The 19692-nt window shown below is 36.5% G+C and overlaps 2 protein-coding genes and 2 long non-coding RNA genes across 5 annotated transcripts; 2 read left to right on the top strand and 2 right to left on the bottom strand.

The window, feature by feature from the left end:
* Nucleotides 1-230: 230 nt before the first annotated feature.
* Nucleotides 231-1808, bottom strand: LOC147478747 (uncharacterized). Its single transcript, XR_015208977.1, has 3 exons — nt 862-1808; nt 449-677; nt 231-327 (listed from the first exon to the last, which is right to left on the bottom strand). It is a non-coding gene; the product is annotated as an uncharacterized LOC147478747 (long non-coding RNA).
* Nucleotides 1809-3388: 1580 nt separating this feature from the next.
* On the top strand, nt 3389-4163 carry LOC147478746 (uncharacterized). The gene is made up of 2 exons (XR_015207969.1): nt 3389-3655; nt 3936-4163. It is a non-coding gene; the product is annotated as an uncharacterized LOC147478746 (long non-coding RNA).
* A 178-nt stretch (nt 4164-4341) lies between these two features.
* Nucleotides 4342-12628, bottom strand: LOC147478745 (subtilisin-like protease SBT2.2). 2 transcript variants are annotated; one of them, XM_086583043.1, is made up of 11 exons: nt 12294-12628; nt 11968-12220; nt 11185-11338; nt 10250-10647; nt 9952-10047; nt 9221-9293; nt 7974-8256; nt 6864-7195; nt 5840-6110; nt 5229-5510; nt 4342-4959 (listed from the first exon to the last, which is right to left on the bottom strand). In XM_086583043.1, the coding sequence occupies exons 1-11, from the start codon at nt 12340-12342 to the stop codon at nt 4538-4540; spliced, it is 2613 nt and encodes an 870-aa protein (XP_086439169.1). In that variant the 5' UTR covers nt 12343-12628; the 3' UTR covers nt 4342-4537. The 2 variants fall into 2 exon arrangements, with proteins under 2 accessions (XP_086439169.1, XP_086439170.1); XM_086583044.1 differs by having other exon boundaries at nt 11185-11332.
* A 2008-nt stretch (nt 12629-14636) lies between these two features.
* LOC147478744 (SNARE-associated protein-like protein) lies at nt 14637-18235 on the top strand. The gene is made up of 4 exons (XM_086582571.1): nt 14637-14980; nt 15919-16083; nt 16784-16837; nt 17754-18235. The coding sequence occupies exons 1-3, from the start codon at nt 14680-14682 to the stop codon at nt 16822-16824; spliced, it is 507 nt and encodes a 168-aa protein (XP_086438697.1). The 5' UTR covers nt 14637-14679; the 3' UTR covers nt 16825-16837; nt 17754-18235.
* The last annotated feature ends 1457 nt before the right edge of the window (nt 18236-19692 follow it).

Genomic DNA, 19692 nt, shown 5'->3' with positions numbered 1-19692 from the left:
AAGGAGTTCCTAGGTAAACACATTCTAATATTAATGAAAGACGATCGACGGATGTCCATACTAGATGAAGCCGCGACCGACCTTCCATACATGCATGGATCGGTCATTGACCTATAAAAATATCCACCAGAAATTGATGTAGATCCTCCATTCTTATTTATATCGGAATGGTTATATCCCGCTGAGGAAAAATTGGTGATGGTTTGGAAGACGTATTTCCTCCAGGAGATTGTGGGGGAGTGTAAGCAGTGTATCCTTCATTCCTTCATAAACTCGCCATCCATAGTTCCCGCCCTTGGTAATTATATCCACTTCTTCATAGTGGTCCTATAAATTTCAAATAGTTGCCATTTCAACATAATTTAGTGATGTCTAAGATATTTGAAAAAGTGAAAACAGAATGACTTTAGCACATTCAAAATGATTATGAAAAACAGTTTATGCCAACCTGGCCAACATCAGCACAAAGAAAGTAGGAAGGCCTTTCTGAATCAAAACTACAGCGCCAAGGATTCCTGAAACCCAAGGCCCAGATTTCAGGCTGCAACTCGTTATCGTCAAAGTATGGATTGTCCCTTGGGTTTAAGATCTTCTAGAGAGAACAAAATATCAGCACCAGAAGAGCATTCGCCCCGTGTTTTATTCTCAGTTTCAAGAGCTTCAATAAGACCACGGCCCTACACCAAAATATCTTGGTTTTGTTTCTAATGCTGCTTCAAAAGTATTGGTGATGGTATATTTAGATAATTCATTTTGTTGTGGAACCACGAGGAATAATATAAAAGCCAATTCAATACTACAAGTGATAGCCACATAGTATATCAGAAACTATTGATGAAAGCATGGAGGATAGGTCACTACCTGATTTACGTCACAATCAAGGGAAGAATGATCAAACATGGACATGATCTGATGTAAAACAGTGGATCTCTCTTCTCAACCACCACCATAAAGGTACGAAAGCTACGCTTCTTAGATGTTGTGTGAGGTATAGCATGAACACTCATTTTCCACCCAAGCCTGAACTTTGAGAAAAGCAAACCTGGAAAAAAAACAAAAAACTAAAAGCTGAGACATATGAACAAGAAAAGTAGCAATTCATCCTGCAATAAGAAGCTCTAAGTGGGACAAGATTAGTGTGATCCATTGATCCAACTACTTCAATCTTCTCTCTAAACTCCTGCTCTGGAATTCTCACATCCTTCAACCTCTTCACACAAACAATATTCCCAATCTCCAATACAGCCTTATACGCCGTCCCAAATGTCCCATTCCCTAATACCTCCGTCGACGCTCTCAACAAATCCTCTAAATCAAAATACTTAGTTGCATTGCGAAAAAACACTAACTTCTTATTCCCACTATTAATCAACCCAGCTTTCGACTTCCCTGCTGCCACTTCTGCATGGACAAAACATAATAAAACTAATATAAATAACCTATACTTTTAAACAAAAACAATATGTACTTTGGAAAAGGAAGAACCAAATTATAAACTACACAATTATAATCTCATCCAAAAAGATAAAAACTGTTTTTGTGCTTGATCACACATCAAACAGGTGGGTTGCAACCCTTGTTGCTGAAACTCAATTATTCTATTCAATAAGATTTACTGAATTCAACCTATTATGGATTTGAAAAGACACGGGCAAGGTATAGCCAAGGGATTGAGGATGAAAATATAGTGTAGACACAGTAAGTGTGTTGTAATCAAACTGCGACAATTACAAGATATATGAACCAACCATCCATGAAGTGGATGCGGTATATATAGTAAAGTTGAGCCCACGTTTGTAAGAAAGAATGTATGTGACAAAGACCCTCAGCACAAATACCGTTGGCATCTGCGACAATTCTTAAACTACAGAATCCTCTTGGGTTATATAAATATTGATAAACTGTAACATAATCACTAAATTACATACAAATATGCAAAATCAAAGAGAAAAACAAGACCGAAAGCAGAATACGTATTGCCCGGTTAGATTATCCACATTTTCACTTCTTTGTAGCAAAACTAATTGGGGAAGAATTGCAACTGCCTTGAGGTATATCGAAATTGCCCAAAAGATCTGGAAAAAAAAACAAGTTATATCAAAACACCACAAAATGACTTGCTGGGAAAAATTGGAAATATGTTTACATAGAAATTAGAAAGTAATATTGTATATGACTTGAAACAGCAACAAATGTATTTCTTCTACAAGATCATCCACGAGTTCTTTTATAGTCTAGCTTTAGAGAAACTCTGGGTTTACGAAAAAAAAAAAGTGCGTTTACGAAGAAAAAGAGTGCGAAAGAAACTTTCACTCAAAACAGGCGGGTACCAAAAAAGAGTGGTTGTTATTTTTATTTTTTTATTTTATTTTGTACCCCTATTGGAAATACCCCAAATTTATTTGGGAGATATTATTGGATTTAGTCAGTTAGTGGGGTATTTCAAAAATTTATGTTAGTTATGGGTATGGGAGTGTTTTGTTGGGTATGTCCAAGATCACCCTTTGGAAAACCTCTGTTAACATAATAGATTATGTTTTGGAATTGGAAACTACCAAGCGGACGTACTCCTTTCTAAACGGGTAACTGTATCAGTTAACCCAATAAAATAGGATCCACTAGAGTTTGAGGAGGACTCTTATTCTCCAAGTTTTGTATTCTATAAAAACTCCTCTTTGAGCAGCCAAAATCTAATCTGAAAAGTTAATGAAAACTCTATTTTCTATACTATTTGTGGGCAATCAAATTAGTTTCGTGTTCGTCTTCTTTTGTTTAAGTGCAGTTTTGTTTAAGTAAGATTGATCTATTGTGGTTGTTGTATCCTGGAGGTTGGCGTGATCTGTCTATATAAGGAACTAAGGAAGAACAGATCCGAAACAACCTTAAAGAGAGCGCACAGATCCGTGCCTCAGCCTTCTTGTATTTATAGTTGGTTCTTGTTGCAGATAATTGTTTGGGCAAAGGTGGGTCTAAAAGTATTCTGTCGTCTCCGTGCAAACGACTTAAAACATCTTCAGTTGTATGCCGAGCTTTAATCGAACGAATCCAAACATATGAAGATATTAGTCTAAATGTAGATATACTAATTGCCTGAGTTTTTCAATTTCGGAACAACTCATCACAAAACTACCCTGGACAAGATTATTCGAAACAGTAGAAGCCTCTAGAATGTTTGTGGTATATATCCCTTGTCATACCGAAAGTCTCCAAGTCTTTCAAGTTGACCAGCTCGATCTCATGCCATTCCTTAACCTTGTTCTCCTATCGCAAAACGGTAGTGATTCTGTCACAAGAGATATGTCTCCTTGATGTCTACAAAGAGATCCCATGTGTCTTGCTAAAATGGTTAGCTGCTCTTCCATACATAGCCATATGACAGAAGGTGATCCCAATACAAATACCATTGTTTGGAAATAGTGTAATTGCAAGCTCAATAGAGGAACTAGTTTAGGATTGGACAATGCATGCATGTTCTTCAAATGAAGCAAGTAGAGGATACAACTCGTTAGCATTTTTCGAGTGGTTACCTGCATAGTTCCAAATGTCAAACCAACTCCTTGCAAGTTAATTTGAAGTTTTGAACTACACCTTAACATACTTTGGACGCTTTTTTGTCCAACGACTGTTTATACTGGACTCAAGTTGTCTTGGCAAGGTAAGTGAATTATTATTGATTTATTGCTACAATATGTTGATCTCCTTAGAGCTTATTCTTGCGAAAATTTGAGATTAAATCTAAATCTAAATAATACAAATAAGTCATATCAGTGTTTCTAAATAAAGTAAATTTCCTAATTTTTTAACCATGCAAGATTACCTGGTAAGTGTCATATCGTTGGAGTGTTTGATATTGGGAAGATCGGTTTTCATGAAATAACTCTTTGATTGACTATTGGATTGGTGAAGTTGCTCATAGTAGTAAACTTTTTGGACAGGATGCGTTGTGTACCATTGTACTCATACCGAAGAAAGTTATGGAAGAGATGGTGGTGATATTTCGCAAGTCTCTAGCACCTCCACCTTGTAAGGCAGTGCCATGACTGCTTGCTTTTAGCCTTGTTTGATTGTTTTAATATATTAGCCGTGGTGTTCTGATACTCATAACTTGTGAGTGCAAATTATTAAGACTTCCCAATAGAATTGATTCCAGTGAGCCTTGATTACTGCTTTTTAGTTTTTATAACCTTTATTGTGCCACTGGGCCTATCGATTTAATGGTATTTGTAACAAAAACATAGCATTCGCTATGCAAGACTTCTAGAATTGGGAAGGTTAATTTTCTGGGTATGCTGAATAAACATGACTTGGGACAATGGGACTCGACTCTACGCAAACCATGGATATAAAATCGTTCGTCGTCTTGGGACTCCATGCAAACCAAAATTTGGATCAGATGGAGATTAATATCTAACAAGTAAAACATTGTCATTGTACCTACATTTTACACATGCTTCAAGATTTACAAAATGAATGAAAAAATGGATCAAAAAGGCAAATCAAAACCAAACAAGAAAAAGAAAATATTGATACATCTATCTCAGCTGTTGGTAATATTTGATGATATCTTGAAGATAACTGATAATGGAATGTTGACAGAATGTCCTCGGTTGCCATAAATGCCTATCCTTCCAAAGCTGGCTGCAGTGGCATTCATGGTCGCATTGAAGTACACAGTTAAGATCTGTGTCTGCTCACTTGCTATGAAGAAATGTGTAGGGGTTACAGATACTGAAACTCCATATGGAGGACTCCAATTAACAACGTAACTCTCATTCATAGCAATGTTGGTAACAGTTCTCTGGACTGTTCTAGACTGGTTTAACTTCGCTATTGTTATGGACGGCAAGTTCAGGTCAGTGGCATTCAAGGTGGAAACGCCACAGTTCTGGCTGGTATAATTAAGAACCACGGGAGCTGAACCGTTGATGCCACAGAGGAATGATAGATAGTCGTCAAAACCTACAACAAACCAGAACAAAAGCTATGTCACAACTTAGCAAATGAAGAAAAGAGTGTCCTGAGTTCGTCCATATTTAACATGCATTGTATGATAACAGGATAATGGACAGAATGAGACAATAAAGACAACTTTCAGCAAAGCCTTAATGTAAAATGATCCTTGTTGTTTATTCTGGTTTGAGAGTTTTGGGCTTAACCCCACTCTTGACTGCATAATCTATTAGCAATAAAACTGACAATTGTATGGACAAAAGATAAAGGAAACTCACTGGAATCAAAGATCAGACCCGGGTCTAAAGCAGCTGTCACATTTACAAAGCCACTTCCCATGTCAAAGGGAGTTGCTGGAGTTTGGTTCAAATCCGGCTTGGAGTAAGCACGCTGGGCCATTATAGGCCCTCCTTGTCTATCATAAAGGGAAGCTGTTGTGGAGAGCGCAGATCCAATGGCTGAAGGGCTGAAATTTGGAAACTTTTGTTTAATCAGGGCAGCGAGCCCAGCAATATGAGGGGCTGCCATGCTTGTTCCGGAAAGCATTGCAAAGGTCTCACCTAGACGTTGACAATAATAATTAGATAATAATGCAATGGAAAAGTATATACTAAGAGTTATATGGTCAAGCGTTTCTTTTCAGACTAGTTATATGATCCTGAAATCAAATATCAGAATTTACTTCAAAGATGGAAGACCACCTGCATAAGAGTGTATGCATTCCAGTAATAGCAATAACATCACAAACCCCACTAGGGGTACAAAAAGTCAAGAATTCCCAACTCTGGTCCACGGAGAAAGGATCAAGTTCCGATGTTATAACTTATAAGTTAGTGTGTGCATGCCTATCCACAAGATTTTACCTAGCAAAAAAAAAACAAAATTTTACCTCGAAATTCAACTGAGTCAGTCCCTAGGGAACTCCAAGCAGACCATATGCAATTTCCAGGAGCTATCAAGTTGGGTTTCATAATATCAGCATCATCAAGGAAACTGTCTTGTGGGTCTGGTCCTCTCGCAGAATAATACATTACCTTTGGTGAAGAGTTGCTGTAGTTAGCAGTTAGTCCTCCTGATATGCTCGCAACGGCTCCAAATGTTACAATATTCTTGGAAGTTTCGTCTCTCTTAAGAGAAGAGTTGTAGTATTTCATTAAGATCTGCATAACAGAAGCAGCAGTGCGTCAGTGCTAGTTCATGGATGATATGAAATTGTGTCTATACTCATTAAAAAAACCTTAGGCGAGTAGAAAGTAACATGCTGCCAGCAATTAAAAACATCTAATAAAAATCTTATGCCTACCTCAACACTATATCTCTCCTCAGAGGTTGCATTTCTTTTGAACTTAAGCAAATTGCCTACATGTGAAGACTTGTACTAGAGATTTAGAGAATATGCTTCAAATTTGCTCAACATTGAAATTATATTATTGCGCTATGAACCAGAAATTTTATTCAGATTCACTATTCAAGAGTTGGATTCGACCCACTATATCCATGTCATACAACCTTTTCTCTGTGAGGAACATAAGTAGAGTGAACGCTATTCTAAACATAGCAATTGTTTTGTTGTGCTATGAACCAGAAATTTACTCAGAGTCACTATTCAAGAGTTAGATTCAACCCATACTTTATATCTATGTCATACAACAACCTTTTCTCCATGAAGAGTATGTAACACAAGTTGAGTGAACTCTATGCTTCTAATCATATATCAACAAGTATATGGTTCCGTACAATGATTAATAGATTATGCATGATAGACACAAAACTAAATGGTCAATGTACATTTAATATCAAGGACAAGAGAATCTGTCTAAAATATCAAGAAGTTGAACCTCCAGTTGGTTAAATGTCAAATCTAAAACTAAGATTCCAACAAATAATTCCATATATAGTTAGTGAAAGCACACCTTGGAATCATCCGGAGATGGAATAATCACACCAGGCATCGCCATTGGAGTTGGGTTAAGCTGAAACCCAATAACAAACGGATCCATGTAGAATACAACTCCTGCTGCACTGAGGTTTCCCGCTGTTTCCAAGGCATTTTTTATGGTAGAGAGACCAAGAACGAAGCGGATTGAGTAGCTACAGATCAGAAGGTTTCCCTGGACCAGGTCTCTATTTAGACTACTGGAGTCTTGACATTCACCCAAGTACATGTTGTTCACGCCTGTTGTTTCATTGCTCAAAGCATGAGTGGCAGCAACCAGAGTGTACATTGTACCATTATCTGTCCCAGCTGCAATTGAGAAAAAATAAGAATCTTCGAATTACCTAAATATATAAACTATCTAGAACAACCATTTTACTTTTCTATAGGAAAGAGTTGCAACTTTCTGTGGGCATCAGGTTGAATTGCATAAATGCGGGAGCCATAACCCAAACTGAAGGTACCACATAGAGGGTCTGCCACACAAAAACAACCAACTTTGATGGCACTGGTGACGTAATCAGATATTTCAAACTTTCCTGACTAAAAAAATAGTCCCCAAGGATGACCATGACCACAAACTTTGTGACCTTTCTCTGGTTTTTCTACTATGTTTTTCATTACCACCAAATTTTCTGACATCTAATTAAAAAGGCCACCGACCCAAACAAAAAAATTAATAACCATAAGAATGAAATAATATCAAGGATGTTGAATGAATGAGATTTATGGAATGTCTGCAGGTGCCATGGAACCAAATAGTACACACAACGGCAGAGTCTTACATCTAGGTAGTCATGAGAGCATAACTATATTCTCTCTCCCTCTCTTTTATATTCTTAATTTAAGTTTTCTCATTTAGCGCATTTGCACCCACAATAAATTAGACATAAGAATAGTCAGTTGGCTTATATCCATGAACAAATTGAAAAATTCAGAGAATTTCAGGGTTTGGCAATCTTCTGGGCTTTTGGCGATGAATCATTTGATTCCTCACGTAATCAGCAAAGCAGCAGAGTAATCATCTCATTTATAATGCCTTCTTAAACTGTATGAAACTAGAATTATAAGCTGGTTCCAAACTTACGTGCTAGTCCAGTTCCCAGAATGGTTATATTGTTGCCAAGGATTAAAGAATTACTGTAGACTCTGTCGTGAGCAGCAGCGCCAACAGTAAAGATCCACGGGCTGAAGGATGACACACTCTTGGGTGAGGGGCCAGTATTTCCTGCTGCTTGTATGACGAAAATGCCAGCTTTTACAGCCGAGAGTAAGGCCATATCAATGGGATTGAAAAATGTCGCAAGACCAGGAGGGCGTCTATTAGGAGTAATTGACAAGCTTACTATATCCACCCCGTCTTGGGCAGCCTGGGAATATAATAATGGCAATGAAGAAAAATATAAGATCTTAGAAAATGCATATTTATAATATCTAGTTGTGCATGCATGTGTGTCCGTGGGTGTGGAGTACAAGGATTAATTTGCATCATAGAGAGATGCTACCTAAATATAAGATCTTAGAAAATGCATATTTATAATATCTAGTTGTGCATGCATGTGTGTCCGTGGGTGTGGAGTACAAGGATTAATTTGCATCATAGAGAGATGCTACCATTAGGTGAGTCTCCATATTTATTTATTTATCCTTTTTTTTTATACGTAAAAAGGTGGGTCTCCATAGTTATCTGTAGATAAAGTTAAGAAATATTGGACAGCCAGTAATCATTTGCATCTTGGAATGTTGCAGATCATCGTTAGAAACGTGAGTTTATCCCAAGTAATGACAGAGCTACATACAGCGTGTTGGACACCAATATGAGGTGTCCAACATGAAGACTTCACCCAAAACGTTAATGAGGTGCATTGATGTTAAAAGTGATTTCTTATCTGTACTTGGGAAAAAAAGGAAATGCATCAGATGCACTTGCAGAGAAACTGCACCTAGTGATTATAGCTGACCGATAGTACTCACTCAATAGTGCTGGTGAATATATAACTCAGACACAAATAGAAGCATCAATATGTTATTGAAATTTGAAAGTACTCAGAACAGCTATAAACAATTAATATCTAAATAGGATAAGCAAACTACTAGCAGGTAACTAAGTTTTCTTTATGTTTCTCTTGTTGATAAGGAACGAGATAACTTCATGTTGATAACTAGAAATAATAATAAGATGTTATATCAACATTTATATAGATAAATAATATAAATCTAAACTACAATGAGTGTTGCAAAAAGAAATTATGTCCGTAAAGCTGTACTTGCAAGTTGCAACCAACACTAGATATTCATGGATTTCATAGATAACGAATTAATCAACATGTGTACCTGATCAATGGCAGCAACAACATCTGCAGCGAAGCCTCCGAAACTCTTGTACAATGCCTTGTAGACCGAAATGCTGAAACAGATTTTCAGACCATCAAAAATGTTTACTTACATCAAACTCTGACATGGAAATAATACTTCACTATTTATTTATTGTACAATGAAGATGAGAAGCTTTCCAAATTACAAAGTAGGGCAGCTGATATGGTCATAAAATTTTGTGTTTTTGTTGTTAGATAGCAGTGGATGGTGTGCAATTAAATGTATCCAATCAATCACCGCACCAGCCACCAGCTCCGTGCACAACCTACACACCTAATAACTATACATACCAGATAAATTAACTTTTATAGGCACATTACTAAATTTATATTTTCCATCTTTATAGCTCTTGAAAAGACATAATATAGTTCAATAGGATGTATTCTACTACATGATTCGTTCAAAGAGGCAAATTAGTAAAAGAAAATCTCAGGTTTTTCATGTAAATATGTAATCTAATAGTAACAAGAAATACGCCTTAAACAAGAACCTAGACAAATAATTTTTCATTTGAGCAAGAGTACAGTGGTTTTCTCAGCAGAAGAGTTTACCCTATACAGATCTGGTTGAGTTATCAGGTTTTCTAATGACATACATACTTGTATTGCAGTGTTCAGAAAGAAAAGAATCACAGTCGATAGGCAATTGTATATATCCAAATTAATTACTGTGAGAAAAAAATGAATTACTGTGAATGAGGAGCCATGCCACTTGCATTGCCAAAGGGATGCCCAGCAACGATGACAGGAATCCCATGGTTCCCTGCCGCAATGGAAGCCGTATGCCTGCATTTCAGGATTATAACTTTCAGACAGCCTTTAACAAAAACAAACACGCCTAATTAATGGAAATTGACAATCCATCATCATATTAAGCATCGGCTAAAAATCTATACAAGGCAATGAAAAGTGCTGCAATTTACTATCACTGGTACTATCCTTATGTAGTGTTGCACACATTTATGATATAGTGGTTAGAAAGACTTACGATCCGTGACCATCACCGTCAAATGGTGAAGCATAGTCTTGACTGGCATTGAATATTCCTCTTGTTATAGCGGATGCAGCAAAATGACGAGCACCAATCAGTTTTCTATTACAAGAGCCAGATGGAAAATCACTCGTGACTTCACAGATACCAGAAAAGTGTTCAGGAACCGGGAAAACATGCTCAGAAATGTCATCAGAGAAGCTGGGGTGTGTTGGATCAATTCCAGTGTCAACAAAACCAATAACGATTCCTTCTCCAGCTAATTCAGGTCCACCTTCCTCGACCCATGCCCCTAGAGGAAGACCCAAGAACTCTGGAGTATGGGTAGTTGCAGTTCGGACTGAAAAATCTAAAACCACGTTGGCCACTTCTTGTCTCCTCGAAAGCTTCTCTGCCTTTGAAAATCATCAAAGTCATGACATTATAAGATGTATAAATAGTTTATTTAACATTAATCATAAACGCTATGGCATCAAGATAAAATCTTCCATCTATATGTCTGCAGACAGTACACACTTATTCAATCGGTGGAGGCCACGAGTGAAAGTGGATTATATTGGAAAACCTCCTGCCTACAGATCGGCCAGATTGGTTTACATTAGATAACAGTGTCGTGACCAATTTTTTTAATTCCTCTTAGTAAAAGGGTGGATTGACACCAACCGGTTTTACTTTCTGAAGCAGGAGATTTTCAAGTCGGCATCAATTCATGGTTCTAGTGATGCTACACAACAAACACTTTCCCGAGGATCAAGCTGCTACTGAAGTTGATCTTAGAAGCTAACCAACCAATAGTTTCTAAACTGCGAATGCTTATTAATCTAATGCCAGACATGAGTAGAAGTTTCCAGTCCTAATATCACTGAAATAGTTCGACCTTACTCATGGAATTAGACAAAATACAATAAACCGAAGATATATGTATGACAAACCTGCTGAGCGGTTACAAGTACAGCAAAGCCATTGATTAAGTAATGATAGCTATACAGCTTCAGATAATTTCCCCCCTTTAAAACCCTCTTCAACAGAGAATCATGAACTCGATTCAGATAAGATCCCTGACCTGATCTGGAAATGTTCCTGTTTCTTAAGAAAATGCAAAGCAAGTGTGTCTCAGAAAACAATCCAAACTCCACAAAGTTTTGGAAATTGAGTATTGATGAGTTCAATAAATGGATAAAAAAAGTTTAGGCATAATCCACAGTGATCTCAGGTGCAAGCTGTACTCGATGACAATACCACTAGAACCATGCTACACCTACTACAGGTTTGTATGATTTATTGTGTGGGGTGGGGGTCATATTCATATATTTCTAACACATTGAAACTGCCTAAAATTAACTAATTCTACAAACTAGAAACCTCAGAAGAATACGTAAACGAATTGAAACCAATGCCTGAATGGCCATTTAAAAAAGAAAAAGTATGTACGTTAAATTCTCAAACTTACACTAACCATGTCTGAGTATATATATCCCTACATACAAGTTTGAATTTTATTTGATTCTTGATTTTTCTTAAGCATTGAGGGCACTAGATGTTTGTGTGTGTGTGTGTGTGTGTGTGTGGGGAGTGACATTAAACACAGAGAGAAACATACTACACTCCCACATAATTGAAAAAAAAAAACATAAAAACATGATCAAAATTGATTTTAGTACTAATCAAAACTTATTAAGTGGTAAAATTCAGAATGTGGTAAAATTCAGAAGCACCTTGGTTTATTAAACTTATTAAGTGTTCCATAAGCTCCTCCTCCATGTCTAATACCATCCTCACTCTCCAATTTCAAGTCATCACCAATATAATGAACTGCAGGAGCTTGTTTCAAAGTAACTATATAAACTGCACTATCTGTCTCATCTTCTTGACACAAAACCACTCTCCTACTCAAAAACAACCCCAGTAACAAACAAACCACTGCCACCATTAAATGTTTCCTCAAATGCATGCCTCTCATTTCTTTAGCTGAAGTAACAAAACACCCCAAGTTAGTAAAACCTTCTATTTCCCACCAGTAAAGATTGTATCTTTAACTCACCAAACCCATTCAATGCTATAAAAAATGAAGCCCCGCCATTTCTTTTCATGAAACAAAAACAGCCCAAGTTAGTTAAAACTTTCTTCTTCAACAGCAAATTCTAAAACTTTTCTAGTACCTTAGCTCATTTCTTTCAAGTACTAGAAAAGTTAACCAACAAAACTAAACACACTACTACTCTTCAGCTATACTACACAATGCACAAGTGATTAGTTAACAAAAGTATACTTGAAAAAGAAGAATGTGCAACTTTCTTGGGTAGTGTGAACAGGTGTAAAGTTTTGTAAAGAGAGAGTGGACTGTGAAGTGAGTGACTGTGCAAGACATGAACACTTTTGGCTTCATCTCTTTTTAATCATTTTGTCTGGTGGTGCAACAAAATGACACTTTGTTGTTGGAATGCCTGAAATTTCAATGTAAAGATCTGAAATTGCTGGAATTTTGGGTAGGGTTGTCGATGGATTTCGATAACCGGATAATCGATCCGAACCAAACTGATAAAAAACGGTTTGGATTTTGATAATTTAGTTTATCCGAAATCGAACCGAATCAATAAGATATTAGTTTGGTTTTAGATTTGCCTTCATAGTAATTTAGTAATATTTATGATTAATTTTGGATATATTTATCAATTGTATAGTTAAAATTATTTAATTTAATTTAAAATTTAATTGATTTTATAGTTTTTGATATTTTATCGGTTCGGTTTCGAATTAAATGTAATATTATTGGGTTGGTTCGGATTTGGATTTTTCAAAATCCAACCCAAACCGATCTATTGACAGCCCATGCAGAGGTAAGTAGTACAATTGAACAACAGTACTAGTACTCTAGTACTGTTCATTCATAATTTCATATGACTCCAAATCAGACTCACATTCCACGATCACCGACAGGCTTTTAAGATGACCGTTACGGCAAAAATATCATATGCATTATTTTGAGAAGTCAGCATCTGGAATTGGAACTAGCTCAAATTGTTCTAGGCCATTTTAGCAGGCCAAGTAATATCCTGAGTCCTGACATTTTGGAACCAGGAAATTTATCAAAGTTGTCTAGCCTAGGTGGCTAGGTGTATGCATGGACTAACCATAATACTTCTATCAGATCTATGTATGCAGTGAAACTGATGAACACAACTCAGTTTGACCAATGATGTGCATGATACTAATGTTTAACCAAAGCTAATCCAATTAATCCGAAGTTGTGTTAGATAGTTTGGCATCGATGGAGGTGTACTGTGTACACCTATAAGTCCAAAATACTGGGGATAAGAGAATTGGTATATTGCATCTAGTGGTAAATGGCATCTATAGAAAACGATATTATGAGGTTGATAGGTCGTTAAATTTTGTCAACTACTGCCAACGTTCTAAATTTCAAACGAAAGGGAGATTGAAAAGAACATATAAGAGTTTGTTCTTTTGCTTTTCTTGTTTTATCACTTGAAACTTTAACCCGTGATACTCAAATATTGAGAGTGAAAGGAGAGTGGTGAGTGCAGTGGACGGTTTGTTCATTGTGAGCACTCAGCAGTATTCTCTGCATTGTGCACTTGAGAATTGCATATATAAAACTACTCAATGATGATGGCGCTCCTCTTTGTCAATTTGAGGAATCTAGATTTCCTTTTTTAATTTTATGTTCAATGATGTTTTCCTTTATTGGTAGGTCATAGTCATGATATTGTTGGTTAAAAGCACCCTTAAACTATGCACTCTCTCTCTAGCTGCTCTTGTAATAGAAAACCACCCAATCCAAACATGATTAACCAAAGTACTTAGTCTTTTTCAAATCACAATAACATACAAGTCCAAGACTGTAACCAAAAAACCAAGCCTAGAACAAAAAACTTAAACTACCTTGCGTAAAACATCCCCAAACCAATGGCATCAACTACTATCTACGACCACCCTTCATTTTAAGATAAATTTGTCTAAACCCCTAACATTTGTCACCAATTTATAATAAACCCCCACATTTATAAACATCATAATTTACTCTTACACTCGTCCGACTTCCATTCCAGTTCCATTAGTATTTTCCACATAATACCAAAATTATCCCTAAACCAAAAGTATAAGCAGTACTAACGGCTTTTTTGAGAGATAATTTTGGTAGTATGTGGAATACTAATGGAATTGGGGTAAATTGTGATGTTTACAAATGTGGGGGGTTTAGACAAATTAACCATTTATTTTAGAATTCAACTCTTTTGGATCGGTACAACATCCAAAAACTTGGAGGCCCATGAACCACTTCAATATGGGCCTGGGTTGGGCTTGGTCTTGGGCCTCCACCAACTTCTGAACTCTCTCTCTCTCTCTTAACGCCATGAAAATTTCTTCTGTAAAAAAACTAAACAACTCTGTTGAGTTTTCAAGCCATGCATGGAATCAAAGATTCAACCAACGAAACTCAAACAACTACACAGCTCCAACCTGAAAACTCTTCTTCTTCTTCTTCTTCTAATAACAACAATGAAGAAAACAAGCCTTTTAACACTGCCCCTTCTTCATCTTCTTTGAATTTGCTTCAACCAGACCTGAATCTTCACACTTCAGATGTTTTAGCAAAAGGGGTGTCTTCATTACTTGGTAGTGTTATGAAAGATTTTGATACTAAAGCTGAAAATACTCTTAAAAGCCAGGATCACTTGTCTTTTTCCATTGATAGACTCACTAGAGGTAATTGTTTATGTTTTTTCGTATTGGTATTGTTTGGTTTGCTGTTTTAATTGTTGTATATAGCTCAAATTGGTATATTTTGAGTTGTTTGATTGGTTTTTTATTGTAATCATGTATAAAAATTGAATCTTTTTGTAGAAAATTTTGGTGTGATTAATTCATACTATAGTGGTGTAATTGGTTTAAAGAATATTTGAATGTTCAGAATTCAGGTTCTGCAATTAACATTCATTAAAGTGTATTGGACAGTAATGCCATGATGCATGTAGGAGAGACGGGCGAGGTTTTTTAGATAAGAGGGTAGAAGTATGTTGATAGCATTATAGGCCCAATAAGTCATTGTTAGAGGATCATACCAAAGGAAGTGGCTGTGTCGAAAGGAGAAGTTATTGATCTAATTGGAGCTTTTCCTCTGTATGGTAGGAATTAAAAAGCGCTTGCAATTTAGAAATCTATATTTGGTGATTAGGAGAGGAAGGATGCAAATCACAGGAAACCAGTTAGCTATCCAGTATTGAAAAGTTTACGGTGCACATTGTTTTTCCAATACAAATTATGGTCTTCTTTCCACTGCGTATTACTTGCAAGAATTATGTTGCCAGTTTACTCTTGTTCTTCTTTCTTTTCATTCTAATGGTGGGATCGCGATCAAAAGTGTATTCTCATTATAATAAGATCTGTTTGGAAAATTGAACCTTGCTAAAAGCTCTGATTCTGATTCTATGAAAGTGAATTTCTCTTATTAACTATGACATTGCTAACTACAGGAGACTGGTGCCTTGGTAATGGTGGAGCTCTCCATACCATATAGAATGTGTAGATATCTTCTGCATCTTAATGCTTCAGTTGCATTTCATTTTCCTTGGGTTGATATTGCAATCGTCCCTTTTGCCAATGGATTTGTATTCTTAGTTTAGACTTGGTTTTATTTATGGCAGAGCTTGATCAACTGCTAGAAGATGCACCACTACCATTTATTATGCAACATGCAGCCAAGATTTCAGGGGTTCGCAAGAGAGTTTCTTCATTGAACTCTCTTTTAAAATCAATACAAAGGCGCATTGATAATGTAGATCGAATGATATCTACAGGCTTGTCACATGGTATACATCATTTTCTAGTAGATTTGTATTTCCTTGTAATGGTTTCTGGTAGATTAAACTGGAACTTCTTTCACATAATGTTTCCAAGATTTGAGTTTACTCTGCGGTTTTGTTCTTAGTATTTAGATTCAATCTTGAGCTGGCTTGCCAAGTTTCCGGAAACAGACATGACAAGATTTTTTTGTCTTTTAAGGTTGAGCTTAGCATTACAGAGAATATCAGAAATCCTTCCATTTTTTATTGGAGCCGGTGGATACCCTTTGATTAATTATTTAATTGTGTAGTATCTCAAATACCACAAACGAAAAGGAAACGAAAGATGAAACATAAATCATGGATGAATTACCCTGCTTTAACAAGCTTCTTTTTGTGAATTTTACTGTTGCTACTATTTCTTATAGAAAGATTATACAACTAGAAAAGTTCCCTGGGAGGTTTATTGTTTTTACCTTCGATTATTTTCATGATGGCTATCATCCTAAGTATCAAACCACAGAACCCCAAACTTCAAGGTGAGCAATTGGAAAAGCTTTAGAGCTCACCAATCTGGTAAACTTTTCTAACCAACTTTTTAAAACCCAATATTCCTGATTGCCTGCGATTTTTGGAGATGCCTTGTATTTATTTTTATTTATCTCTTATTGGTTGCACTTCAACATCTTAACTGGTACACTTACATCACATAACAAACTAATTGCAGACAAACCAATGGAAGAAAGTGATAGGTTATGTCAACATTAACGCTATAGTGCAGGTACAAACCTCTTACTTTTGTTTCAGTGTTTCACTGTACTATGAGTAATAATTTTTTGGTAAATGTAGATACTTGCTGGTGGATTGCATGTTAAGAACCTTAGACAATTTTGATTTCTAAAATGTTCTCTTTGTTGTAGAAAGCTGGAATCCACCAACATACGTAGTGTGAAATGTTAGCTAGTGAGGTCCTTACAAGTTCAGCTTCTAAAATCATAGGTTACCTGGTTAATTCATCTAAATAAGAGTTGTTATCGGCAAGGGAAACGTATCTAACCTCTTTTAAAACATCTGGTATTGAACATGATTTGTCTAGGTTCTGTATTCAGGAACCGGTGGAGGTATTGAAAATACATTGTAAATAAATGAAAACTAACACGAAGTGCTTATATGTTTGAAATGTTATATAAGATCACCACGAAACATAATTGTGCTACTGTATGTTTTCTTGCAAGTGTATAAGAGTAGTTGTTAGGTTGGGTTTTTATACCTTCACTTTGCAGATGTAGGTTTCCACCTGTTCTGTTGTAACAACACCCATTGACTACTCTACCAACAACATTTCCACTTGATGTTGTAACAACTCCCCTCGATTATGAAACCCTCAGTCCGCGGTGATTTTTCAGGGTAGCGCTAACACCTCGACATGTCAATAGTACCATGATTCTCTTTTAGTATCAATGTTGAGAAACAAAGAAAGGATTGTTATAAAAGGATCGTTATATCTCTTAGTGCTACCATTGTCCTGAGATTGATAGTTCTTTGTACAGTGTTCATTATCCTGCTCCGGCCAAAATGGACGGAGAGAGAGAGAGGATTGGGGGTGGGGGGTGTTATAATCAAGGGGAAGTGTGAGACTAATTTCATCAAGTTACATTCATAAGTTCATTGTTTAACATCTACATTTCTAATGCCAGAAAATGGGGCGTACTTCTGAATTGGAGGACCTTAGCTCTACTTCATGTCAGATGCTCTGCTGCTTGATTGCTAGTGAATTCAAAGAGAAGTTGCATCTGGAAGGGGCCACGAGTGTCAATCTGGTCATCAGTCTATTGAAGGAATTGCATCCACGAAGTCACGATAAATAGATCTTTCATATACAGTAGCTTGACTCCACATTCACCCCAAGTTGAATCATAGTGAGAATGACATTTGTCACACATGTAACTTATGTCAAGTTATATTTCATGCTTCTGTTGTCAGAAGTTGATGTTTCAACAATGTTCATTCATGAAAGTTAGATGAAAATTGACTGCCAAAGATGTGTATTGTCGGCATCCTTGTTTATGGGTCTGGTTGTGTTCAGATTATTGAGTCAACACTTGAATCAGTACTTCAGTAGACAGTTGGACAGTTTGATATATTATTGAGTATGAGTAAGAACTTTGTTTCTGAAACAGTAGAAGTTCATGATTTTTATAAGCTGTGGCTGGTTTTTGTTATCAACCAAATCTGTAGTCGCATTTTAAAATGAACTACTAAATGATGGATCAGTTTCTTAAAATGAACAAGTTGTTGATCTCAAAAACAAATAAATATCATGCACCCTCTTTTTGTTGTCTTTTGTTCCTAAACCCTTGGCAACAAGGAAACTGTCTGAAAGCTTGGCTCCTAAATCCTAATCCTTGCAGATTATCCATCATACCTACAAATAATCTATCAAGATATCCTTTCCTTTGTCAATATGAGCGCAGATGCACGATAGCAGCACCAATAGGTGCATTTGGTACATAGTGCCGGAATTCAAAGTCCCATCTCCGTAAGTAAAAAGGATATTTGGATAGTTATTTGCTATATTTCCCAACTCCAGTTATAAAAAAAGAGCATGTCTTCAGTGCGCAGGTCGTATGGTGCGCAGGTAATATGGGCCTTTGGATCAGTACTTTTACCATTAAGTACTTTTACCATTAAATACACACGCACCCCTTGGTATGAGTGGTGGCGCACCATAGATTTAGCCATAAAAAAATCGAAATGGTTGATGGATGAATTTATTTATTGACTTTTACATGCGTACATCAGTTATTTTCAGAGACACAGACCATTGTTTTGTACTTTAGTAAATGAATGACTTGAATTAGTTTCGTATAACGTACACCTGAATACCTGATAGTCTACTCGTCTGGTACTTCAAGCATTGGATTAACTTTTAAACTGTTATAAATTCTAGTGCTGAACCACATACAAATACACGGTAACAGCACGTATGATGTGCACTGTTTCACGCGCATATGCTAAGAAGCCAGCCACTTCCCGATTGGTAAAAGTAAAAGCATGAAGTGATGAACTACCCTTCTACTTGTGAGATTCTGTATATTGCAGTTTGAAGTTTGAACCATTCCAAAACACACAAGTCTAACTTCTACACACTTTCGAATTGCTAAAAGCATGAAGCTACTTTCTACACTGTGACATTCTGTATACGGCATTTCGCACCATTCCAAAACACAAGTGTACAACTTTACACACACTTCCCAATTGGTAAAAGCAAACGAGAAACAGGATGAAGCATCTAGGATATTGCCTATCATTTTCGGTAAGCATGATTAAGCAAGCTCTGAATAATACAACAAAAGCCCAGTCGTAAATCCAACAGGAAAAACACAATTCGAAAACACACTAACGGAACCAGATTAAAGTTTGGACATTGCATTCAAGTGGACAGAAGAAAAGAAGACAAACCAAAACACTATATGAAGAAGACAAGGTAGTAATGTGTAATTTAATGGTACGTGGAATCTCTTCAGAACTAAAAGGCCCCCACCAACACGTTATTTCCCTGGTATTTCACCAGTGCCACCAGTACTTTACTGTGCACCAACACATTACACTCCACAGACACCGACAAAGATTATT

The sequence above is a fragment of the Coptis chinensis genome, chromosome 9 (assembly GCF_015680905.1).
Source record: "Coptis chinensis isolate HL-2020 chromosome 9, ASM1568090v1, whole genome shotgun sequence".
In the NCBI taxonomy this organism is placed as follows: Eukaryota; Viridiplantae; Streptophyta; class Magnoliopsida; order Ranunculales; family Ranunculaceae; genus Coptis; species Coptis chinensis.
The sequence above is the reverse complement of the archived record's forward strand: the minus strand, read 5'-3'. Positions and strand labels throughout refer to the sequence as shown.

Bases quoted from the DNA above. Each gene is read 5' to 3' on its own strand.
- LOC147478745 (XM_086583043.1), bottom strand. From the start codon at position 12,342: ATGAAAAGAAATGGCGGGGCTTCATTTTTTATAGCATTGAATGGGTTT. The intron at 8,257-9,220 runs GTACACATGTTG...TTATATTCCCAG, and splicing joins TTGTTGCTGCCATTGATCAG to GCTGCCCAAGACGGGGTGGA. The intron at 5,511-5,839 runs GTAAAATTTTGT...GTCAACGTCTAG, and splicing joins TGACTCAGTTGAATTTCGAG to GTGAGACCTTTGCAATGCTT.
- LOC147478744 (XM_086582571.1), top strand. From the start codon at position 14,680: ATGCATGGAATCAAAGATTCAACCAACGAAACTCAAACAACTACACAG. The intron at 14,981-15,918 runs GTAATTGTTTAT...TATTTATGGCAG, and splicing joins CATTGATAGACTCACTAGAG to AGCTTGATCAACTGCTAGAA. The intron at 16,084-16,783 runs GTATACATCATT...AACTAATTGCAG, and splicing joins ATCTACAGGCTTGTCACATG to ACAAACCAATGGAAGAAAGT.